The sequence below is a fragment of the Castanea sativa genome, chromosome 11 (genome assembly GCF_040712315.1).
Source record: "Castanea sativa cultivar Marrone di Chiusa Pesio chromosome 11, ASM4071231v1".
NCBI lineage: Eukaryota > Viridiplantae > Streptophyta > Magnoliopsida > Fagales > Fagaceae > Castanea > Castanea sativa.
The window spans coordinates 62,298,748-62,325,370 of record NC_134023.1 but is presented as its reverse complement, the minus strand read 5'-3'; the positions used below and the strand labels follow the sequence as shown (position 1 = coordinate 62,325,370).

General features: G+C 34.5%; 2 protein-coding genes across 3 annotated transcripts; both read left to right on the top strand.

Annotated features, from left to right (window-relative positions):
* Window positions 1-14,955: 14,955 nt before the first annotated feature.
* On the top strand, window positions 14,956-17,061 carry LOC142615356 (GRAS family protein TF80-like). The gene is made up of 2 exons (XM_075788106.1): window positions 14,956-15,191; window positions 15,978-17,061. The coding sequence occupies exons 1-2, from the start codon at window positions 14,956-14,958 to the stop codon at window positions 17,059-17,061; spliced, it is 1,320 nt and encodes a 439-aa protein (XP_075644221.1).
* A 2,762-nt stretch (window positions 17,062-19,823) lies between these two features.
* Window positions 19,824-23,060, top strand: LOC142615266 (scarecrow-like protein 3). Of its 2 annotated transcripts, none has more exons than XM_075787999.1 (2): window positions 19,824-20,284; window positions 21,442-23,060. In XM_075787999.1, exon 2 carries the CDS (start codon window positions 21,482-21,484, stop codon window positions 22,892-22,894), a length of 1,413 nt encoding a protein of 470 aa, XP_075644114.1. In that variant the 5' UTR covers window positions 19,824-20,284; window positions 21,442-21,481; the 3' UTR covers window positions 22,895-23,060. The 2 variants fall into 2 exon arrangements, with proteins under 2 accessions (XP_075644114.1, XP_075644113.1); XM_075787998.1 differs by having other exon boundaries at window positions 19,825-20,284; window positions 21,456-23,060.
* The last annotated feature ends 3,563 nt before the right edge of the window (window positions 23,061-26,623 follow it).

Sequence of the window (26,623 nt, the reverse complement as noted above, 5' to 3'; positions counted from 1 at the left end):
CGAATAGGAATTAGAAGAGTAGGTACTTTTTTGTTCAAGGGACGGATTGGGTGTGCTGTCAGGACAAGTGGGTGACGATGAGTCATGGTTTTGACAATACCTAGGGCATCATCAAAGAATTAGGTTTAGTACCATTTACATCTTTTAATGTCATCTACTTTGTGTATATCTGATGTTGATTCAAGGTTTAAATGTCGCCGACTTTCTTTTATTATGCAGCTAGCGTCCTCCCTCACATTTTAGGAGAGCAGGAAGCCTTCATCCGTCTAGTTTTGCAGATCCTTCTTGATGAACGGAGGTGTTGGGATATAATAACCCTTGACACTTTACACGCTTTTTGCGGTGGTCCCGAGCTAATGCCTATAGCTCGCAGATTAGACGCTTACTCTCGTCGTCATAAGTAATATTTCCTTTTTCTTTCGTCCCATTGTCTTTATCGGCGTCTGCCTTCCTAACATTGGTTTCTTGTCCTTTGCAAAAATGGAGGCAACAAGACAAAGGGCCTTAGTGAGGGCTGTCGCTGCGAAAAAGAAGAAGAAGAAGAAGGACGGGCCTTCGTCGTCTGCTTTCAAGGACGTTACCAAGGGGGTTCCCAAAAGGAAGAGTGAAGGGAAAGATGATCATCCTCTTAAGAAAGGGATGGGCATTTCCATTTGTGACGTGAAGTAGAAGAAGTCGTCACCTTCAAAGCTTACTCATGGAGCTGGCAAAGGTCTGATGACGGGAGCTGGCCCCGTCGGTGGGGGAACCCGTCGTCTTCTCACACACAAAGGTTACGCTGTCGAAATGGTTGAATCAATCATTAAGGAGACAGACGTGGAACCGTGCGCTGACCACGAGACGGAGGAGTTAGGGGTGTTAGGCCTTTTTGACCTCTGAAAGGTACGTTTTAAATTTCCTCCTACTCCTCTATTTTATTCATTGGCTGACGGTTATAATTCCTTTTCAGGCCTTGGTTCGCATGAAAGCCCTGCAAGACAGGTGCGTTGTTGAGGAAGGGATTATCACTCGTCTTAGGAAGCGTAATGAAAAGCTGACTAACGAACAACATCAATACAAGGACGCCATTCACACTCTCAATGAGAAGGTGATGAAGCTAGAAGAGAAACTGAAGGAGGAGACCCGTCAGCAGGAAGAAGAGCAAAAGGCTAAGGCGGTCATGCAGAAGGAGTTGACGGCCTTAGTGGAGCAGGTGGAGACGGCGAAGGCTGACGCGGGAATGGAATTCAAGGCTTCCTAGCCTTTTATTGATGCCTGCGCTGTCTACTATGGTGACGGGTTTGAGGATTGCTTGAAATAGTCAAGTACGTCTACCCAAATTTGGATTTATCTAAGGTCACCATGGACAACCTTTTGCCGTCTACTCCAGTTGGTGACACCACTCTTGAAGAAAGTGACGACTCCACTCAGTCAGAGCGGGATCCAAAAAATGATGGCGTCATTTTGGCTCAGGTTGCTGTGGGGAACCCTATCACTCCTCTGAGCCCGTCTACTGAAGCTGAAGATGCTGAGAACCCTTTTGCTCAAGACCCTCCACCTAAAGCTGACAAGGACCCTTTGGCCAAGAATGTCGGTATTTTTATTTTTCATTATTTATGTATTTCATCCATTTTCTAGACGATGTTAAGGCCCTTTTGTTTTTTGGGCTTTTTATTGTAGACACTTTATGCTGTTGCATTTTTCTACACGTTGTTTTAATTGATCTTCTTTGACGAGTATGTGTGCCTTGATTGTATGTGAATGTGTCCTTGAGGATTATGTATATTTTCGGATACTAGGACTATCCCGTCGGCTTATGGACTTAGCCTCATCCACTTTGTGGGCTGATTAATAGGTTTGTCCACTTAGTGTTCTTAGCATAAGCTCATCCACTTTGTGGACTTAACAATAAACTTGTCCACTTTGTAGACTTATATTAAATTCGTCCACTTTGTGGACTTAGTGATAGACTCGTCCATTTTGTGGACTTAGGAATAAATTCGTTCACTTTGTGGACTTAGTAGTAGACTTGTCCACTTTGTGGACTTAGGAACAAATTCGTCAACTTTGTGGACTTAATAGACTCGTCCACTTTGTTGACTTAGTAATAAATTCGTCCACTTTGTGGACTTAGTAGTAGACTCGTCCACTTTGTGGACTTAGTAATAAATTCATCCACTTTGTGAACTTGATAATAAGGTCGTCTACTTCTGGACGTAATTATGAATTCATCCACTTAAGGACTAACTAATTCCGTCTATTTGTGGACTTGGTAGGCACGTAGAATAAACATGTAGGAACAAGACAAATACCCTATGGGCTTAAAAAGTACTGCAAGAATTAACTGAAATAAATTGGAGAATGAAGAGTGTCGCTTTTCTTGTTATCATGTCTACTGGTTTCCGGAGATGCTCGGTGTTCCACAGGTGGTGCAACTTCTGTCCGTTTAGTGTTTCTAGGTGATAGGTGCCTTTCCTAAGCCATGACGTGATTCTGTAGGGTCCTTCCCAGTTTGGGCCGAGCTTTCCTTATGCGGGGTCTCTAGCGGCACCCATTACTTTCCTCAAGACGAGGTCTCCAACTTTGAACTCTCGGTGTTTGACTCGGGTGTTGTAATGTTTGGCCATGACGTCCTAGTATTGTGCGAGTCTCTGTTCAACTGTCACCTTGACTTCGTCAACTAGGTCAAGCTATAGACGTATGGCCTTATCGTTCCTCCACTTGTCGTGATTGTCCACTCTGTAGCTCATGAGCCTGACCTCAGTTGGGATGACTGCCTCACTTTCGTATGTCAGTCGAAATGGTGTTTCTCTTGTAGGGGTTCTGGCTATAATCTTGTATGGCCATAGTACACTGGGCAACTCCTCTGGCCATACATCCTTTGCCCCCTCAAGCCGAGTTTTGATGATTCGAAGTAAGGATCGGTTAGTGACCTCAACTTGTCCGTTGGCTTAAGGATGGGCAGGCGAGGAGTAGTCGTTTCTAATCCTTGACTATGAGCAAAATTTCTTGAAGGAGTCTTTGTCGAACTGCTTCCCATTGTCTGAGATCAAGACCCTAAGGATCCCGTACCTGCATATGATGTTCTTCCAAACAAAGCTTCGTATATTCTTCTCGATGATGGTTACCAGGGCTTCAGCTTCTACCCACTTGGTGAAGTAGTCTATGTCGACTATTAGGAACTTTAGTTGTCTTACTGCTATTTGGAATGATCCCATGATGTCCAGTCCCCATTGGGAAAATGGTCACGAAGCTGTTATTGGGGTCAGTTCTTCCGTTAGCTATCTGATGATGTTGCTGAACTTTTGGCATTTGTCACAGGCTTTGACATAAATCTGGGCGTCCTTCTGCATAATTAGCCAGTAATATCCAGCCCGAATCAATTTATGCACCAACGACCGTGACTCTAAGTGGTTGCCGCAGATCTCTTCGTGTACTTCTCTCATGACATAATTCGCTTCTCTGGGGCCTGAACATCTTAGATACAGTCGAGAGAAACCCCTCTTATATAGGACGTCCTTTATCAAGATGAACTATGGTGCCTGTATTAGGATTAGTGCCCTTAAATCCTATTGCATGATGCTATGTATGATATTATGCATGACATGATGTATGACTTAATATTGTGATTAATAAGTTTGTTTTATAATTATCTAAAAATAATGGTAACATGAATATTAGGACATTATCATATAGTCCATGAGATACATTGTATGTGATTTAGTTGCAGAAGATGTAAATCACAAGTTCCTTGTAAACTCAAAATGTAGTTCGTAGTCGGTGATGAAAATTGGGTATTTCATCTGCAAAAACTATAATATATCAACTAAGATGATTTGACAAAGTGCTTACGAAGATACATGCGCTCAACTTTACCATTGTATTGACAACAAAAGGTAGGTTGAGGGGGAAGAGCTATTAGCTGTTTAGACAATGGATGAAAGAGATTAATCTGTAAATCAGTGCCTATAGTGAGCAAACATCCCAAAGATGCTCCATAGCTTTTTCTATTAACAAGTTCAGGCAACTTGAAATTGTAAGTTTTAGTATCTGATAACTTGAAAAGGCTTCGTATCTGCCTTTCTTTATTGCCTCGTTTTCTTTTAGCAAGCATAAGCCAAGGACATTTAGGAGGTAATAGAGGTTTCTCCAATGAATTAACAACTGATTGCCATGACTTGCAGACAGAACCAACAATGAAGACATCATCAAAGAAAGATAGTCGACAGATTATTTCATAGAGGATAAAATGTGGAAGATCAGCCCACTTAGACATCTTAATAGGTTAGTTATGCTGTAATAGGCTGAAAAACAATAATGAACAAACCAGGGGAAAAAATTTAGAATTTCTTATTTGACATCATACTTACATAGACTGATATGAAGAACATTATTACTGTTGACAACATGTAATTTACTAAATAAGTGATAAATCAGACAAGAATGCAAGTTGTAAAGGGAATTTCATAATACTGCCGAGCCTAGTATGTTAGACATAGACACATAGTTCATGACCTATACAAGTGCTTGCAGTAATAGTTTAACAATTAAGATGGCACATTGGCACTTAATAGTTAAGGCTTGCACCTAGAAATATAATAATTAGAGGGATCACCTCAAAATAGAGAGTTTGATCAGACTACAGCTTTGTATAAAAAGACAAGATTTGATTTTTCCTGAACAGAAGGCAGAAAAAAGAAATGATTTTTCATGAACAAAAAGACAAGACATGTTTGTAGGATGAATAGAACACTAATAAAGTAAAAGCATGCAAGAAATTGATATAGATATAAACACGAAAAAATAGAGTTATAAAAAAAAGAGTGACCACCAAAAAAATAATAAAAAAATGAATAATGATTATAAAGAACACATATGCTTCGCATGTTCCATGATGGTTTTTTTTAGCAAAAAAAAAAAAAAAAAGAAGGAAAAACTGTGTTTTTATTATATATATATATAATTTTTATTTTGTGAATCTAATTAATAAGTGGATAAAGTAATTTGAAAATTAATAGAAGACTCTATATTTTTATTTTATATATATAATTTTTATTTTGTGAATTTAATTTATAAATGGTAAAATAATTTGAAAATTAAGATTATATATTTTAGGTAATATTTGAGTAGAAATTAGATTTACATTTTTACCGGATTATCATTTAGTTTTGTCTTTGCTTAAATACAAGGGTGTAAGGGCATTTTTGACCTAAAAAAAATGAGGAATTCAATCAGAAAAAGCAATGGTATAAATATTATTCCTAGTGACAACATGTAATTTACTAAATAATAAATCATACAAAAATGCAAGTTGTGAAATCATAACAGAGAGCACCTTAAAATATAGAGTTTCATTAGATTACAGACATGTATAAAAGACAGAGATTTGATTTTTCATTAACATAAGACAGAAAAGATATAATTTTTATTTTCATATAATTTTACTATGTACAAAAAGGCAGAAAAGATATAAGTTTTCATGAACAAAAGACAAGACATGTTGTAGGATGGATAGAACACTAACACAGTAACATCTAGTACCAGATCCAAAAAAATCAACCTTGTTCTTTAGTTTCTGAGAAAACTGAGAAAAAAAAGGAATAGATAGTTCACCTCTGTCTATGTTGTAGCAAGAGAGCTGAACAGGAGAGAGACACAGACACAGACAGTGAGGAGTTCTAAGGTCCTAGGTTAAGCTCACTACTCTGTCTCTCTCACTCTCTCAAAGTGAAGCAACAGGTTTCTTTTCCACACTCACAGAGTCCACTCACTCTCACTCTCACTCTCTGGTTGTACTTGTACTGGGATTAATCTGGGGCAAAACCCAAATAAAATCCGGTCACCCATTAGACTTGGTACATGGGTGATTTTTTAATGCGTCATATTAAAGATTATACACTATGTTAATGGGTCATTTCATAAAAATTTTAATACCATTTTCCAGAGAATATAAAAATTTGTCAAAAACTTGGATTATTTGAAAAGCCTAAAACAAAAGGCAATTTATTTAGTAAAAGCAAATAAATAAATAAAAGAATTGTTATTTTCACAATATTTTCACAACAAATTATAGGTGTCAAGTTGTTGTTATTGGTTATAATTTGAACTTAACACTAACATTACTTATAATTTGTTGTGAAAATATTGTGAACATAGTATTTCTAAAAAGAGTAATGCTAGAGATACAAACATTTTTTACAAACTAATAATGTGGTGAGTGATTATTGGTAAATAAAAAAGTAATGTTAATAGTGGATTTAGATAAAAACCAATAAGAAGTTGACTACATTAACAGCTTGTAAAAATGCTGTAAAATAATTCGTGGTTATATCATTACTCTTCTAAAAAATAACGAGTACTGCTACTGTCACAAAATATTTTACAATATTTTTACAAATTATTAATATAGCAAATTCTTACTAGTTCTAATTTAGACCTTCACTAACATCACATTTTGATTTATCAATAATTATTTAAAAAATAATAAAAATATTGGAAAATAATTTGTTCAATACCTTTACTCAAAAATAAATAAATAAATAAATAAAAAGCCACGAGATCTCGCACGAGAAGGATTCTCATTTTTGTTAGAGTTTATTTAATCAGCCCAGCATAAAACATGGCCCATCTTTAACTATGAGTCTGGGCTTCTCACTGTAACAGCCTGTTTAAGTTCCCGGGTAGGATTGGTATCCAAAGTTTGAGCCTCGTTCAACTTAATGGAATATATGGGCCAGGCTCAATGCTTCATGCGAGCTTCTTCTTCTTCTTTTTATTTTTATTTTTGAAGCATTTAGTTATTATTTCTCTTTAAAATATAATATTGGATTTAAGTTCATCCCAATTGGTAATTTTAAATCTTACAATAGAGAGTTCGAAATTATTATTATAAATATGGTTATTAATTTAATAAAAATCACATGAATCAGTAAAAAATATAAATAGATTTTTGGTTTAGTTAAAAGTGGGTTGATTTGAACAATATTTGCACAATTAACAAAGTCAATTAAAAAAAATATTAATATAATATAAAATATCTACTTTACATAATAAGCAAAAATTAACTTTGATTGACTTGAACAACATTAGAGACATAAGTTCTCTTTCCTCGCTCATGTTTTAGAAAGCACTCTTGGCCACTTTAATATAAGTTTTTTTCCCCTCACTCTCATTATAGAAGGCACCCATAGTTCCCTCCAACAACTTTTATTACAATTTACCAAATTTGACTTAAATATATCATATATTAAACAAAAACTCATAAACATAAAAAATCAAGTTCTAACACTACATTACAAAATTCCAAGTATGCCAAACTCATGACATTACCATAAAACTCTCTTATACTTGCTTTTCTTTCTCGCATAGACATGGTATCTGTTCCATCCACATAAACTTGAAGCAACAAGGTATATTGATAAGATCAGCACATTTATAAATGGAAAATTAACCAAGTTCCACACAGAAAACCCCATGTAAAGGAACACAATCACAAACTTGTAAATTAGGATTCTTTAGAGTCTTACTACTCTTGGAAGGTTACAATATATCCATTGGACAAGAAACTGAAGAAAGAGGAGCCCCTATGCAATTGGATTATACATTACAATCACATTTGAAGGCAGGCACCATCATATTCCCTTGCATAATCTGAGGCATTGCATCTCGCATTGAAAGATGAGAATTTTAAACAAAACAAACAAAAATGGGATTTTTAGGTGGAATGGTTCATAAGCTATCAAAAACAAACAATTTAATTCTTATTATTTTTAATTTGCAGTCAATTTGATCTTTATTATCAACTCACTAAATAACGGTAATTAATTGTAAATTAAAAATAAAAGGATTCAAATTAATTGCTACAAAAATGTAGAGATCTAAATGGTATTTTCGTCTTTTTATTTTTCTCTCTCTCCTAAATCCAAATTCTTTGTTAACCCTAACCGTTAACATAATGAAAACAGTTTGATTACCAATGTTTTGTCTCCTTTCAAAGTTTCCATTTTCTTGTCAAATTCTCCTCTCTTGTACGAAATTTACCTAGGATAAGGAAATCCGTCTAAAATTAAATTAAAAGCAACTTACAAATTCCCAATCACAATCTCAAACATTTTGTGGGCCGAATATGATTTTATTTTTAACCCGTCATCCAAATGCAATATGTTTGCTAGATTTACCTGAATTTTAAAAAACTTTCGTAGTTTGGGGAAATTTATTCCTAGTTGCTAAGCTACAAATGGTCATTGAAAAGACCACCCTAAACATTGTTTCTTGCACCGTAAAATAAGAGAAGAAACTACCTTCGTACCTAAAAGCCGATGTGTTTGCATAAGTAACAAGCTAATCTAAGCATGCACTAAAAACAACAAATGCTCCTCTATGGACTAAGATTTCTCTTTCAATGTCTTCTTTAAAAAAAAGATTTCTCTTTCAATGATAACATCTACACCGTTGGCACATCTACCAAATGTATTAACTCAGACAAAACCAACATCACCTACGCCAGAGAGAGAAATTTTCCTAGCTGGAAAAATTTATATACTCTTTAAGTTAGTGAAACTCGGATTTGAATGGCTCCAAAGAGCAAAAACTTTAGCATTGTTGCGCTCGTATTTACTAACCAAACAGTTACATGCCCACATCTTGGAGCCATTAATGTCCTGTATAGATTGAATTATTTTTTGAATAAATATAATAGGATTTCAGTCTATGTTTTTTGCTCAAATAATGGTTTTTTGCTATTAGGTTAAGACGCCAATGAGGGTTTCTTTTTTTTGGATATAGACAAGATTTGATTTCAAGTCCCTTATTTGAAGATAAGTAGGGGTGCACAGTGATATGAAAAAACCTACTAATAAGTTGACCTCTCAACACTAATTAAATTGCATCAAGTGTCTACTAATGACCAAACTAATTATGCGGTCTGACAGTTCAAAAGGGGTACAAATTTATAGTTGATGCAGTTGTTGATAGCAGGTGTTGTAAAAAAATAATAATAAAAGATTTCTCTTTCAATGTCTTCTTAAAAAAAAAAAAAAAAATTCTCTTTCAATGATAACATCTACACCATAGACTCATCTACCACGTGTATTAAATCAGAAAAAACCAACATCAACTCCTCCAGAGAAAATAATTTTCCAAGAATAATTTATAAACTCTTAAGTTAGTGAAAATTGGAATTGCATGGCACCAAAGAGCAAAAAAACCTTTAGCATTGTTATAAAATTGTGATAGTATTCACTAACCAGACAGTTAAATGTTCACATCTTGGGGCTATTAAGTTCCTGTTAAGATTGAATTATTTTGTTGGATAGATATAATAGGATTTCAGTCTATAATTTTTGCTTAATGATGATAGGTTTTACTATTACGTTAAGACACCAATGACGGATTTTTTTTTTTTGGGTGTAGACAAGATTTGATTCGAGATCCTTTGTTTAAAGACAAGTAGGGGTGCACAGAGATATGAAAAAGCTAATTGAGTTGACCTCTCCACACTAATCAAATTGCATCAAGTGGCTACTAATGGCCAAATAAACTAGTTGTGCGGTTGACAGTTTAAAAAGGGTACCAATTTATGGTTGATGCAGTTGTCGATAGCAGGTGTTGTAAAAAAAAAAAAATCACACCAACCGACATTTAATTAATAAGAAAAAGTTTTTAGTTGTGCATTCTACGTTAATTTGTTTGTTTAAAATAAATAAATAAATAAGGGGTATAGACGTTAAGACACTCTTCTTGTAGGTTGTGTATTTCCCTACTTGTGAGTTGTGAACACCTTTCTCCCATAAAGATTGTTGTAGCTCCCTTGCTCTAGCTTGACCTACTCAAGTAAGAGCACCTCATTGCTATCTTATAGACTATCATTACTATTACTTTGTCTTAACGAATCTTACTTTTATTGTGAAGCTTCTTTAGGTGTCGGTTTGGTTGGAGAGGTGAAAAAGTAGAAAGATAGAAAATGGAAAAATGATAAAAAAATGAGAGATAGAAGAAATTTAATTTTCTCTTATATGTGTTTGGTTGGAAGGGTAGAAATGTGGAAGGATAGAAAACTCTTTTGATTGAGAAGAAAAATAAGAGGATAGAAAATATTGTTTGTGAAAATTTATTGTCATGCCCATATTAAATAAAAAAGCAACAAAAAAAAAAAAAAGAGATGAACAAAAAAAATCAAAACAAATGAAAAAAAAGGGGTACACCAAAACAAATGAAAAATACGGATTGAAAAAAAAAAAAAACACTTTTACAAACGAGAAGTACATAAAAGACAAAAACCAAAGAAGAAGAAGAAAACCAAAGAAAATGAAAAAAAGAAAAGACGAAGGAAAAAAACAAAGAAAAGAAAGAAAGAAAGAAAGAAAGATTGGTAACGTAACACGAAATAGAAAAAGAAAAAGATTAAAAAAAGGGGAAGGGGGGGGGGGGGGTAAAACTAGAAAACACAAACCCATTCACATGGTCGTTTTTTTCTTTCCATGCCTTAACTGGTTTTCCCTTCAATTTTCTCCCAAATTTGGGGAGAAAATATTTTGGTGGGCCCAGAGAGAAAACACTCGGGCCCCACCACTTTTATTTTCCTCTTCTCTCTCAACTGAACACCCACTAAAAATACTCTCTCCACTCCTCTCTCCTCAATTTTCCATTCTCCCTAAAATCTCTCCAAATAAACATATCCTAAATCCTTAATGGAATACCATTTATGGTATTATGAATTCAATTTTTTGGCAGTATACAGAGAATCCTAAATCTTTTTTTTTTTTTCTTTTTGGTTTAAATGGATGTGGATTATAGATTTTTCATGACTATATCCCAACTTCAAGGACAAGAATGATAACTGATCAAACTTAAAGAGTATAATTTATGTTAATAGTCTTGTAGCTCAATTAGTATCTTGTAGGGTTTCCAACATGAGTTTCGTAGCTTAACTAACAATTGGTGTTTTCAATGAAGACATTTAGGATTCAATCTCTCTTCCTATCTATCAAATTAGAAAAGTCCTAGGAAAAGATGGAAAAGAGGGAATGGAAGCTTGGATCTTCCAAGTACTCTCAAGTCCCACACCATAAGCTAACGTTAAGGGTGTGTTTGTTTAGAGGTGAAATAGAGTGGATGAAAATTTTGGAAAGAAAATAAAAAGAAAAACTTTGGAGAGTGTGTTTGGTTAGGTGGAGAGAAAGGAAAATAAATGATGGGGCCTAAATGTTTTCTCCCTGGGTCCATTAAAAAGTTTTCTCTCTAAAATAGAAAGAAAATTGAAGGAAGAAATTGGACATCATTTTTGGATGAAAATACCCATATGCAATTGCACATGGGCTTCATCCACCACGCTACCTTTCTTCACAATATTTTTCTTTTTTTCTTTTCTCCTTTGGACGTTGCCTTGCCTTCTTCTTCTTCTTTTCTACTTTTTTTTTTTTTAGATGTGATTTTTTTTATGGACATGATTTTAATTTTTTAGTAAATTTAGGTCATTGATTTTTTTTTGGTTGTTAATCTCTATTTTGGTTTTAATTGAGCATCATTTTTTAATAAGGGTATACTTGTAAATTTATACGAACTTACTTTTTCTATCTCTCAATTTTTCCACTCACAACCAAACAAAAATGAGGGAAAGTAAAATCTTTTCTATCCTTTTACTTTTTCATCCACTCATCATTTTCTATCTTCTCACTTTTCCACCCCTCCAATGGACTCTAAGAGTCTGTTCGGTTGGATGAGTGGAAAAGTAGGAGAATGAAAAATTGTGAGAGGATGGAAAAGTGGGAAGATGGAAAATATTTAGTTTTCCCTCTTGTATGTTCGGTTGGAAGGGTAGAAAAGTGGGAGGATGAAAAATGAGAAGATGAAAAATGTAATTTATATAAATTGACTATTATACCCTTATTACATAATATGTAAGATGTTGAAAAAAAAACGTTCAAATGTTGAAAAAAAAACATTCAGATGTTGAAAAAAAAAAAGCTTTCAGACAGTAACGTTGAAAAAAAAAAGAAAAAAGAAAAAAACACGTTTTGAATAACGTTGAAAAAAAAAAAAAACGTTCAGACAGTAACGTTGAAAAGAAAAGAAAAGGAAAGAAAAGAAAAAAAGAACGTTCTCAGTAACGTTGAAAAAAAAAAGAAAAAAAAGAAGAAGAATAACACGTCAGGTGGGATGGGGGCTTTTTAGTAAAAGCCCCCATCCCAATGTTTTCTCCCCACCATTTTCCTCCCAATTTGGGAGGAAAATTTTTGTGGGCCCGGGAGGAAAATTTTCCTCCCGGTTTTCCATTCTCCCTTTCTTTTCTCTCCAAACGAACAGTAAAAATACCTATTTTCCTCCTTTAGTTTTCCATCCTCCCTATTTTCACTCCAAACGGACGGGGTCTAAATTTGCTTTTGGCTTGTTCCCCCCACCTCCATTGCTTCTTTGTCCTAACGCCAGTGGAAAGAACCAAGTGGTTGTGTCTACACTTTCAACAAGAATCCAAATACTGGTTGGGAGGCACCTGTAACTTCCAAAGAACAAGCAAAGGATGTTGTGTTGGTTTCTTGGAACACGTTTAATAATTACAAGACTGGTGTTTTATTGGAGCATTATACCCTTGGAGTAATACACGTGAAGAAATCTAGGTAGAGATGACACAGTATTTGAGAAATTCCATATTCCTCTGAGTTCCCCAAGAACAACGTTTCAATAACGATGACAAAAAAAGTATCTTATAAATTATCATCAATGCTGTATTTGGAAAAGCCCTTCGAAACTTAGTTCCTTTTGACTCACTCTGCATCAAAAGCCCAGACCCCAAAATCTCTTTAGCTCTTAAACCACTTTAATGGTTAGCAGGTTGGCTCACAAGCATTTAAGGTTATGTTTAATAACTGTTTTTGTTTTCTATTTTTAAAAATTTGTTTTTGAAAAAAAAAAAAAAAAACAATTTTATTGTATTTTTGAAATAAAAAGCATGTTTGGTTAATTGAAATTAAAAAAATAGTTTTTTGAAGAAAAAAAATAAAAAATACTAAAATATATTGTTATTAAGATTTGAACTCTAATGATAGCTCATTAAATGAGTTAGATTCATTAAATTAAATGTATATTTTTATTGACTTTTGAAAATTAGAAACTAAAAACAGCTTTTTGCATATTTTTAGTTTCATTCACAAATTGAGTTTTGAGAATAGTTTTTGTTTTCTGTTCGTTTTGAGTTGCCAAACAAGTTTTTTAGTTTCAAAAATAGAAATTTGTTTTTAAAAACAGAAAATAAGAGAAAAAAACAGTTACCAAACATACCCTAAATTTCTTGGAGGGTTTTTTTTGGGTTTTTGATTGATTTGGAAACCCAGCTGGGAACTTGAAATTGGTGGTGTACTTGATAATTTCTCAAGGAGGTACTAACTACTAATTGAACATTCTCTGGTAATTTTTCTTGTTTTTTGTTTTATAAATTTGAACCCTTTGATTAATTCCTGAACATAACTCTTCCATTTAAGTATGCTTTTGATTGTTGTATGATAGGTGAAATTTCTTGAATTCTGACCTGGTTTCATTATGGCTCTTTTTGGTTGCATGGAGAATATCAAAGCATATTAAAAAGAAGGTTTTGAATGTGAATTTTTGAAGTGTTACATTCCACTCAAATGAGAATATCATATTCTATTGAACTTTCTCATACGACTACGAGTTTTATGAGTAGAAAGCAACATAGGTTACACTTATTTCTACTCTAGAATTTATGGTAAAAAGACAATTTCACCTGTTTGGTTCTTTTCAGAAATAATGTCTAAAATGAGAAGAGGAAAAATAATCGAGTAAAGGGAATTTTGGAAACATGTTTATATATATATATATATATATACACACACACAGACACACTAGCATCATTGCACGCGCAAAGCGCATGCGATGAGGCTAGCATTATATATAGGCAATGACATTTTTTCGTTTTTGTTTTTGTCTAATATCATAATTTTCTTTTTAAAAATAAAAAAAAATGGATAAGTTTGTTTTGAAGACATGAATTAGTAGGAGAGTGTCCTATTTTGTAGGCATTTTAAGTGGAGTTGGGGAAATATTTTTACCCGATTGTCCTCAAGTTTTTTCTCAATTAAATATAAGGTTTAAAGGTATTTCTAAACCACACAAAAGGCCAATCTAAAGAAGGGAATCCTCTTATGAAAAGTATAGATATATTGGTTTGGAAAGTTGTTTCTATTAAAATAGTCATGAGAAAATATATATGGAGAATGGTGTTTCTCAAATTATGCTCTTTTAGCAATGAAAAGTTAAAGAGCTTTGCAACTCAGTTGCATAGTTTTTTTTGCTTTATTAGGAGAATTAGGATTTGAATCCCCCCTCCCCTGCGTGCTTTAAGAATGAAAACATTTGTTAAGAACTTTATAACTCAGTAGCATAGTTTGTTCTCCTTAATTAGGAGAATTAAGATTCAAATGCCCCTCTATTGTTGTAAATGTCGAATTATGTATTATAAAAAAAAGAAAGAATGAAAACACTTGTGCTTCGGTAGAAGAAGTCCAGGTTTCCCTGAATGTTATCCATTTGATATATATATATATATATATATATATATATATATATATATATATATATATATATATATATATATATTAAAGAAGAAAAGAAAAAAGAAAATCAGTCCTTAAAAACAATTTCCAAAATTGTGTTCTTTGAACTGTCTTTTGACTTGAGAGCTAAAACTGTCTCCTGTATTTATATTGAAAAAACAATTTTTTTTTTATTTTATTTATACCTTGGTTGGCTTAAGATTATAATTATTTGAAAAACTAAACTAAGTTAAAGAAAATATATAATATAATGTTTCTTTCTTCCTTCCCTAAGCTTCCTCAGTCATCAAATGGTGTAGTGTTATTATTGTGGTAATTGAAGTTAATTCTCGTTCACACTCTAGCTATTTTTAATATAGTTTTGAGATTTTTATTTTTCCCATTGCACAGAGTTTGCTCCCAGTACCCAATGGCAGGAGCCCAAGATGCAAGGTATTCTACAACTCCATCATCCTCTCAATGGATGTCACTGTCTCCTGGTTTAGGATCACCCTACACCATGATTGGAACACCACTATCCGAGGAGTGGTGTATGGAATTGTTAAGACTGATTCAAGAATGTGGTAATCATTTAGCTGCTAGTAATATGCCTAATGCTAATATCAGGCTTGAGCATATTTCCTGTCTTGCCTCTGCTAATGGCTCGGTGAAAATAGGAAATTAGCCCTAACTTTCAAACTATATAATTAGTAGTTACGGTTTACAAACTATATTTTTTAGTAGCATCTCGAGTCTAAGAGACTTGATTTTGGGCCTAAAAGTCGAGTTTTTGATAGTCGATTTTTAAAGTCTGATGTGGCATTTTTTCTACGTGGAGTCTACCTGGAAATCGAGTCTCTAACACTCGATTTACCAGACAAAAAAAATCAAATCTAAGTCATCATCCGTTCCCTAAAACACACATCCACCAAAACCCAACTATCCTACATCAAAATTCATCCACTAGGAAGATCACGACTGAGCATAACCCATCAAAAAAAAAAAAAAACCAACGCCCCCAAATCCACGGCTGCCCAGATCCGCGGCCTGGGTTGCGCGGCGCAGGTCCGCGCGACCTGGGCGCGGTGACGATGGGTCTGTGGCGGCTTGGGTTTGTGGAGGAGGAAGAAAGAAGCAATGGAGAGGCAGTGAGGAAGAAAGAAGCAAATGGAGATCCAGATGTGAAACGCAGGAAAACAAGGAGAAAAGAAGAATAGATATATGATATAAATTGAGTCTCTAAGACTCGATTTCCAATTAGACGCCACGTGGAAAATATGTCACATCAGATAAAATTAGACCATAAAAATTGATCATCAAAGACTCGATTTATATACCTAAAATCGAGTCTCTTAAACTCGAAATGCTAATAAAAAATATAGTTTGTAAACCGTAACTACTAATTATATAGTTTGAAAGTTGTGACTAATTTCCTATTTTCACCTAATGGCTCCCCATTCAGCAAATTGCAGCATATGTCATCGAGGCATTTGCTGAAAGGATGCTGAAAACAAAATTGCCTGGTCTTTACAATGCCTTCAATTCGACAAAAATATCATTAGTCTCTGAGGAAAATGTTGCTCTAAGATTGTTCTATAACGTTTGCCCTTTCATAAAAGTCGCGTATTTGGTCACGAACCAAGCCATTATAGAAGCTATGGAGGGCGAGAAGCGGGTTCATATTATTGGACTCTATTCATTTGAACCTGAACACTGGATTGATCTTCTTCATACATTTAAAGCACGGCCGGAGGGGCCGCCCTGTTTGAAAATTACTGGTATCCATGACCAGAGAGTAGTGTTAGAGCAAATGGCTGTTCGGCTGATGGCAGAAGCTTCTAAGTTAGAAATTCCATTTCACTTCATTCCTATAGTGAGCAAATTAGAGAATGTTGATGCTGAAAGTTTTTGTGTTAATGCCGGAGAAACTATTGCAATCAGCTCTGCTTTTCAGCTTCATTCTCTCTTGGCTTTTGAGGAGGAAGTGCCAAGAAGGATTTCACCTGTGGCATCAAAGAGGCCTTTACGGAAGTTTCTCGACGAGGTCAGTCCTGATTTCACCTCTCCATCATCCATACTATCTACAAGTTTTTCACCTAAAATGAAAAACTTTCTATGTTTTCTTCGGCGCCTCTCACCGAAGGTGATGGTGATAGCTGAGCAGGAGGCAAACCATAATGGTTTTAGTTTAACTGAGAGAGTCAAGGAAGCATTGGACTTCTATGCTCCTCTCTTTGATTGCTTGGACTCCATTCGATCAATAACACCAATGGAGAGACAAATAACAGAGAAGATGATTTTCGGAGAGGAAATTAAAAACATCATAGCATGCGAGGGAGTGGAGAGAAAGGAGAGGCATGAAAAGCTGGAAAAATGGATTCTAAGGCTTGAGCAGGTTGGTTTTGGCTGGGTGAAATTGAGCTATGGCAATGATGGGTATAACATCAAAGAAGAGGGGGATGGATATGTTGTTTTCTGCTGGCACAGGTGTCCCTTATTTTCCATTTCAGCTTGGCAGTTCGGGAGACAAAAATGAGATAACTAGCAGTGTGGTCAATGATTTCTTTTTCTTGTTCTTTCAGTTTATTATTTTTCATTTTCTTCTTTGTATAAAAGAATAAGGTTTTCATGTTCTACGAATGCATATGTTCCAAAGAAAGTTTTAACAACTTCACTTTGTTCTAAGCTTAGAGCTTTGTGATACAGTGGTTTTTTCAATCTCTTCAATGGAGGAGAACCTAGGTTCATATACCCCCATTTGTAAGGAAAAAAACTCATCTATTCTAAAATTTACATTGTTTATTTATTTTTGTTTTCTTTATAAATGTAGATTGAGATTTTGTATTTTGTTGAAGAAATTCATGTATAGTGAACAATGTGTGTGCACCCCATTATAGTTACACTTACATTGGATAGTCTTGAGTATGGCAACCACAACTCCCCAGGGAAATAGTACTTCTAGGGCTCAAATTAACATGTACTCTCAATTTTTGAGAATCTTACTAGGTAGCTAAGGTTCAAATTAGAGTAATAGCCTAATAGGAGATGTGTAGAGCTTGATTTACTGTGCTGGTTATACCAGAAGTTCAAAGACCGACAGACAGACGGTCTCTGACGGCACAAAATTGGTGTGTACAGTTATTGGGGGTATTTTCGGTCTTTGAGTATACATTGGATGCCTCAGGCTTATTATTTTAATTTTATATATGCCTATAGTCCATGTATTAAGATGGCATATATATGTTGAATATCCTTGTAACTCCTTTAGAAGCCGTTATGATGAAACTGCAGCAACTCCATGGACGTAACCGTAAGTCTTAGCGAACCACTCAAAGCTGATATTTGCAAGAGTGCCTTGATCTCTTCTGTCTTTTGTTTTCTGCTGCTTGCATTTCAAAGATGCTGGTTTAGATTTTGTATTTGCTAACATAAAGATACCATCATTTGTTAGTTAATTTCAGACCTTTTCTAGTACTATGAAATTAAAGTACTTTCCAATAGCATAGATACTCCTAAAGGGTAGATATGATGTAGAAAATAAACAAGAAATGAAGCTCCATTTTTTATAACCTAACCAAGCATTTAGCTCTCCCTTTGAGGGACAGAAGAGTTAAGTTTTCATCTAGATATGCCACCACTAAAAAAATCATGGTAAGAGAGGTCCTAGCTTCTTGAGGTTCGAATATCACTGTGGTTTATGCTCAGATTTAGGCCTTCATCTTTTAAGGGATTGACATGACTCAAAATTTGTTTGGATCAACTAGGCATTTCTGGCAAATGCAATTCCTTTTGTGATTTATCTCTACAGAAATGGCTAGAATTTAATTACAATTCTAAAGCTCTTTTTTGCAAACATCAGTTACCTTGGAGAGTTTTTGTTCATCATGAGTTTATGGTCACTCTGGCTTAATGGAAATAGTTTACTTTTTAATACATATGTGCTACATACAAAGCATGTAAAGGCTGGCTTTCATAGAGCTACATATGGTTGGTTTAAGTTTAAGCTATATATGGTTGGGTCCTTACATGGCAATCCAGGACAAGTAGGTGGGCTGAACTATGGGCATTAAGGGGTAGTCGGCCTTTTTTGCCAAATAGCATGATTTTTGGAAATATTTAGGAAAAAACACCGGGTCAAACTTATTTAGTTATGTAGCATATTTTTTGGAAATCAAGTTTATCAAACTTACTTGAAACTCAGGTTTACCAAACTCGATTTCCAAGTATTATGGCAATTTGATCAAACATAATGCTTGAAACTCGAGTTTTGCTACATAACTAAATAAGTTTGGTAAGGTACTATTTAACAAAGTTTTCCGGGGTAGTCTTTTTGTTGCCTCTTTTATTGGGTATGTGGCTTCTCACGTTGCATAGGAGTAGCAGGTAGCTACAAGTATTGTGACTGAACTATGAGCATTAAGGGATGGTCTATTCCTTGCCTCTTTTATAGGATTCATTAAGTTGGTTGTTGAGCTAAATGCCTTTTTTTGCAGGTTCCTTCTTTATTAAACAGATAAAGTTAATTATAGTTTGAGTTCTTCTGTGAATGATTGCAGGTGTCTGTTGTAGAAGATCCCTAAGACTGAAATCAAACACCATGGAAGTAAAAAGGTGTGCTGACACCTTAGCAGTGTTGGTTATCACACATTGTACATCATTTGTACACACTATCACTGTTCACATGTTATTGTGGATATCGTGCACGAAATTCTTGATATGATATGTATGAAATGTACACCATTAAGCGTGCAGAGAAAATTTTCCTTGTATACAATAACTCGTGGACTTAGGACTAAGCACTTTTTTTAAAGGTGAGCGTGGGAGTTACAACTATAAAAACTTTCATCTAGTCGGCTTCTTCTCAGCAAAAGGAAACATTGAAACCAAAGATAAGAAGGAATCCAATATAAGGTTCATTATCTTCCATTAATAATAAACTTATTAGGTGAGAAGAGATCATGTCGTGTACTATTAGGTCATATCATGTCGTATAGTCCTAGGTACAACATAGTTGCTTCAATCACCTAAGGCTTTAACTTTTAAGTAGATATAAAATGCAAATAAGACATAATCTATTAGTGAATGGTCTTAGGAATCATAAACAAAAGGAATAGAGTTTGGATATTCCAATTTCCAAGTAACACCCCAACAGAAAAATGTACTGCCTATTCAAAATTTCAAACTTTAAAGTTTTAACCCCAAGAAGAAAATTACTCCAAAGTACCAACAGACAAATCACCTAGTGAACTTTCATGTTGCTTTTGGCTTTTCCAACAACTACTCCATTGTCTCTTTGTCCTAACGCAAGAAGAAAGTACCAGATGGATGGCTATACCTTTAACAAAAATCCAAATAGTGAGTGGTCTTTTGGAGGTACTTGTTAAGGCTCTCCTTGCTAATATTGCAGTCTACAAAGAGAGGAAACACTGTATTTCAGAAATTCCATATTAGCCTGATACACCAAGCGACAACAAATCAATGACGACAAAAACAACCTCATATATTGTCACCAATGCAGCTATGGGAAAGTTCTTGAAGAGAGGAGCCTTTATTCTATTTGACTCACTCTGCAATAAAGTCCCAGATCCCAAACCATGCTTTGCTCTGAAGCCACATGGTTTAGCAGACTGGCTCACCAAGCCAGGAAATTTCTTAGTGGGTTTTCTGGGTTTTTGATGTATTTGAAATCCCATCTGGGAATTTGAAGTTGGTGGTGTACACGATCAGTTCTCAAAGAGGAACCAATTTAACAGTCTCTGGTAATTTCCTCTGTTTCTGTTTCATAAATTAGGTCCCATTGAGGAATTCTTGAAATATAATGCACACCCCTTAAGCATGCTATTGGATTTTTTGTACAATAGGTTAAATTTTCTTGAATTATGGCATGGTTTTCATTCAGGCTGTGTTTGGTTGCTGGGAAAATCTTGGAGCAGAATATAAATGAGTTTTGAATTTTTTTCTGGTTCATTCTGGAACCAAGAAAGGATTGTATTTCACTTAAGTAGGCCTAGTTTTGTTTGGATTTGTAACTTTCTTTCTTTTTTTTTTTGGGTAACTTTGGGAATGATTTTTTACTTATGTATTGAAATTTAGGGACACAAATTGGCTTTTACTTTTCTGGCATAGTTTTTTTTTTAATTTTATTTATTTATTATTATTATTATTATTATTATTTTTTAGCTTTTGATATAAAGTTGGTTACAGTTGCAGCAGCAAATATGGAATACAATGTTGGTTTTTCTTTTCTGTAACTCTGTTTCTTTAAGTTTTCGGGAATTTATGATTCTAATTCAGTCGCTTTCCTGATACTGTTGAGATATAGAGAAGAAAAATTTCGTTGTCTAGAGACTAAACTATGGTTTTATGACTCATTAGAACCCCAAATTTGACCTGTTTGGTTGTTTTCAGAAAATATTGTTTTAAATAAGTAGAGAAAAATAAAAATGGAAACCTGTTTCTGTTGGTATTCCTCAAAGAGAAAACAGAGACAGAGAACAGTAGTTGCAAAACAGGCTGTTTGAGAATGATTTGTTGAAAGTGATTTTCAAAAATGTGTTCTTGAATTTCTTCTTTTGACTTTGAGAACTGTTTACAATGTCCTTAAGGCCGCATTCGGTACACTCACTCAAACACATGTTTTCAGTTTTTAAATAACATTCTACGTATTTCGACACACTTTTTCATTCACACATACTTTCAAACATGTTTTCAAACACATATTTTCAGTTTTTAAGTGCATGTACCACCCCCTAAATATGTTGAAAATCTATATTTTTTTTTAAACCTCAGTTGGCTTAAGTTTATAATTATTTGATAAACCAAACAACATAAAGCTCTAGTGTAATTATTGTGGCAATTAAAATTGGTTTTCCTTCAAATCTGATCTCATTCTAGCTGTTTTTGAAATAATTTTTAGATTTCCATTTGCAGTGCACATAGATTGCTCTCAGTTACTAATGGCAGGAGCAGTACAAGAAGACGGATCTTCTGTAACTTCATCATCCCATGAATCCTCTCCCTGGATGCAACTATCTCCTGGGTTAGGATCACCATCCCCTTGGATTAGGGAGCTTGGATCGGAGGAGAGGGGTTTGTGTTTGATACGCCTTCTGCAAGAATGTGCTGTCCATGTAGGTACTGGCAGTATGGAGAATGCTAATCTCGGACTTGAGCATATTTCCCATCTTGCCTCTCCTGATGGCGATACAATGCAGCGAATCGCTGCTTACTTCACCCAGGCACTTGCAGATAGGATGCTTAAAGGCTGGCCTGGTCTGCACAAAGCCCTCAATTCAACTAAATTATCATCAGTCTCTGAGGAAGTGCTTGTTCAAAAGTTGTTCTTTGAGTTTTGCCCCTTTTTGAAGGTTGCATATCTGATCACAAATCAGGCCATTATAGAAGCTATGGAGGGGGAAAAGGTGGTTCATATTATTGATCTTTATTCAATAGAGCCTGCACAGTGGATTAATCTTCTTCAGATGATAAGTGCACGGCCAGAAGGCCCTCCCCATTTGAAAATTACTGGTATTCATGAGCAGAAAGTGGTATTGGAGCAAATGGCTCTTCAGTTGGCAGAGGAAGCTGACAGATTGGACATCCCATTTCAATTCAACCCTATAGTGTGTAAATTAGAGAATCTTGATCTTGAAAGTTTGGGTGTTAAGAATGGTGAAGCTCTTGCTGTCAGCTCTATACTTAAGCTACATTCTCTCTTGGCTACTGATGATGATATGCTAAGAAGAGACTCACCTGTGGCATTAAAGAACCTGCAGAAAGTTTTCCATAATCGCCAGCGGCCTTTACGGGAGTTTCTTGACAAGGATCTAATCAATTTGTATTTGGCTAGCCCGGATTCCACCTCCACATCATCCCCACTATCTCTATGTGCTTCCCCCAAAATGGAGAGCTTTCTAAGTTCTATTTGGAGCCTCTCACCAAAGTTAATGGTAATAACTGAGCAGGAAGCAGACCATAATGGTTTCACTTTAATGGAGAGGGTCAAGAAAGCATTGAACTTCTATGCTGCTCTATTTGATTGCTTGGACTCCACGGTATCAAGAGCACCAATAGAGCGACATAAGATTGAGAAGATGCTTTTTGGCGAGGAAATTAAAAACATCATTGCATGTGAGGGAGCAGAGAGAAAGGAGAGGCATGAGAAGCTTGAGAAATGGATTTCGAGGCTTGAGTTGGCTGGTTTCGAGAGGGTGCCATTCAGCTACTATGGTAGATTGCAGGCTGGGAGGATGTTGCAGATCAGTAATTATGGTGGCTATAATTTTAAAGAAGAGAATGGATGTTTGGTTATCTGCTGGAAAAGTATTCCCCTATTTTCGGTTTCAGCCTGGAGAAGGTGGTCAAATTAAGATTACTAGCTATCTGCCCATATGATTTTTCTTTTTCTTTTTCTTACTGTGTCACTTGTTTGTTTTAGTTTCCTTTCTATATGTAGACTGAGATATTGTATATTTGGCTGAAACCACCATATTTGAAGCAATTTATGGATAATGAGTACTCTGTCCTTTTCTAGCATTTGATACACCCCATTATACTTTGATTTGGTGGTCTTGACTCTGGCAGTCACAGTTACCCATGGAACTTGTACCTCTAGAGCTTAAATTAGCATGTACTCTCAATATTTTGATAACCTAACCAGGCACTCAAGTTTTAGAAGACAACCACCATCATTTGTTACTTGGGGTTAGCCAGCCTTATTCTATTGCTAGCATGGGAAAGAGGAAGCAAATCTAATCCCAATTGTAAAGCATGCGGTTTGGTTGGGGTCAATGTCTTGCGTTCAGATCCTCAAGGGTGAAAGTTTGAGTCTCTTTAGGATGCTTTCCTGCTAATGCTGTTGGGATCCTAGATTCCTAGTGGAATTAAGTTCTTATGACTGATTCTCAAAAAAAGAAAAAGAAAAAAGGTTCTTATGACTGAACTCACCTAAAGGAGTGCCTACAATTTCCTATGCCATCTAGGTCTTAGTGTATACACCTCATGTTGAATCATGAAAAAAATATACATTTTGGCTTAAATAGCAAAAGAACCAAATGATTATTACATGAGAAATTATGATGTTAACATAAGGTTAAAATTTAAATCATAAGTGGTCACCATTAGAATCTAAGGGTAATTTTTTTTTTTTTGTTCCTTTCAACTTGAGAATTAGGGTATTTTTCTGGATCATTAAAAAACTCAATTTGAATGTGGCAAAAATTGGTCTAACTTGGACTTCAATACGTAGGATTTTTCATTTTAATTTAATTGGTCCTTAGCGAGTTAGTAAAAGTCAACCTAATGCTTGATTTCTATTGCCAAGGATTTAATGTTCTTGTACACATAATAATTCTACTAAAGGATAATGGAAAAAAAATTTATATAATCTTGAATTAGATTGTTTCACATGAATTATCAATGATAAAATTGATTGATTGAAGTCAATATAACCATATATCTTTTGTCTTTAATATGTAATTCAATTTTAAGACATTTGCATGTTTATGCATCTATATTTTATATAATATCTAATAGCTAAATCTTAGCATCTATTGTTACTATACTCATGTTAAGCCATATATATATATATATATATATGGTTTTTTTTTTTTTGAGAGATACTTACAACATACTACTACAACCCAGTAATTCAAATCATTTCTCTCCAGAGCCCCAAACACTTTGTACATAGGGAGGTGCCAATATGGCTCATGTTAAGCCATATTAGTATAGCATTTCAGTTCATTCTGTCCACTTCAGTCTAGCTCAATCCATATGGTCTATTTCAATCCAATTCGATCCACTTCGGTACATTTCGATGCACTTAAGAATGTGAAAAAACAAATTTGGGTTCAATTTTAGTTTTTCTCGGATTGGTTTAGGGTCCAATTTCTGGTTGAACTGACCGATAAAGTAGTGATAGTAAATTAAGTAGCATCTTAAATATAAATCCCTTAATTTAGGTGGATGATAATTCACTTTTTCCTTTTGTGTGTGTATGTGTGGAGAATTCTCTATCGTGATAGTTGCTACCAAGGGATTGAAAAATCATTATCTGTTTATTAGGGGAAAAAAAAAAAAACAATCCAATCCTCTAATACATGGCAATTAACTAGTCATCCCAAGAGGATGTGGTTTCCAATGCCATTAATTTGTAAATGATGGAATTAAAGCCAAATAATGAAATTTGTAAATTATGAGATTTATAATTCCATAATTAATAAATTATTTTATTTTATTTTTATTTTATTTTTGTATTTTACAATTTCTCACCCAAATAGTGGCTAGGAGCTATTATTATGTTGACATCTAGGAAGTTTTCCTCAATGGACCATTCAGTTATCTTTTTTACCCAAGGGAAAAAAAAAATATAATCATCCAGTATATGGTAATTAGCTAACAATAATATAATTTTTTACCATCTAACAGACAATAGAAATGGGTAAAATCATGATTATCTCACTCCCTAGGTTCAAGATTACCTGTTTTAATTGAAGTTCAGTATAATTTTACATATTAAAAAGATCAAATTTTTTAGGTTGGAAATGTTCTTTACTTTTTAATGTTTTTTTTTTTTTAAGAATCTTTTATTCTTAAACTTTCAAGTTTCAACCCAATACATTACACTAGGAACAAAAACATGAATTTTGTATCAACAGCTAAGCTAAAATTGTCTTATTTTCGACAATTCCAACCCGGTGACGATTCCTTTACAAATCCTTATCTTCTTGTCAAATGTTCCATCTCTTATACATCACCAAATTTAGCTAAGATAAAGAAATCCATCTGAAAGATTTCGATAATTTTATATGATTTTGTTCTTAACCCAGAATCCAAATGCAATATGATAAAGCTTACATAAATTTTAGAGAAGCTCCGTTCTCCTCCTAAGTCCTAACAATTATTAATTTGGAGAAAATCCACTCTTGGTTATAAAAGACCAATGGTTTTTCGTTGATAGCATCCACACTAAAACATATTTTTTTGAGAGTGCACACAAAACATGTTTAGGACCGATGTATATACAAGACAGAAAGCTACCTTTCCTAGCAGAAGGCCAATATGCTGGTGTTATAACAAGCTTATCTAAGCATAAAGCAATGAATGCTTCTCTTTAGACATTAAGCTTTCTCTTTCAATGAAAAGGTACCAATAATCCAATATGCTTGTCTTAGCATACACTGAAAATGACTAATGCTTGTGAGTTCTGGTTAGCTTAATTTGTAAAATTTCTTATCATCGAATAAAAGATATAGAGTTCGATCTTCACTTATACCAAAAAATCAATTGATATTTTGGTGATGCCATAAGTTGAAACTATCTATATATGCTTTTTTTTATAATATAAATATTTTATTTATGTACAACAAAAAATCCATGCCTTTCTTTTTCAATGATAATATCTAAATTCTAGACTGGACAAAATCCATGCCACATCCGCAAACCACAAAGAGAGAGGACGAAACATTGGGAAAAAAAAGGTACCTAGCGGTAAATCCAAGTTGTGAACTAGATTCCACATCATAAAACCGTTAGCATTACTAACAAATTGCTCGAATTCACTAGTGAAAAAAAATTGTTGTAACCAAAGTTTTCATTGAAGACTTGGAGCCATTAAATTGGTGCTAGGATTGATTTTGTGATTTTTTTTTTGTCCCTCCTAAATTTGAGCTAGTATTATTACAAAAAAATTAGTATGTATGCTTATAAATTTGTTGGTAAAGTATCCTTCATTTTTCATATTAACATGTATACATCGTGGAGTGTTTTAAAAAATTGATATAAACTAAAGACTAAGACATATAGGTGCGATTAGGTTGAGTTTTTTCCATTTTTGATCCTCCCAACTCGCTTAGAAAGCACTGTCATATATGAAGACAAAAAATATATGAAGACAAAACCGTAAAACATCTTACATTGCCAACAACGATCCAAGGAAAAGACCATCAAAGCAATAGGTCAATAGCTTTATTTTACTGGACTCACTTCGCTACACAATCCTGACCCCAAAATTTGCATAGCTCTGAATCCACTTTGATGGTTTAGCAGACTAGCTCACCAAAAGTGGAAATTTTCTTAGAGGTTTTTCTGAGTTTTTG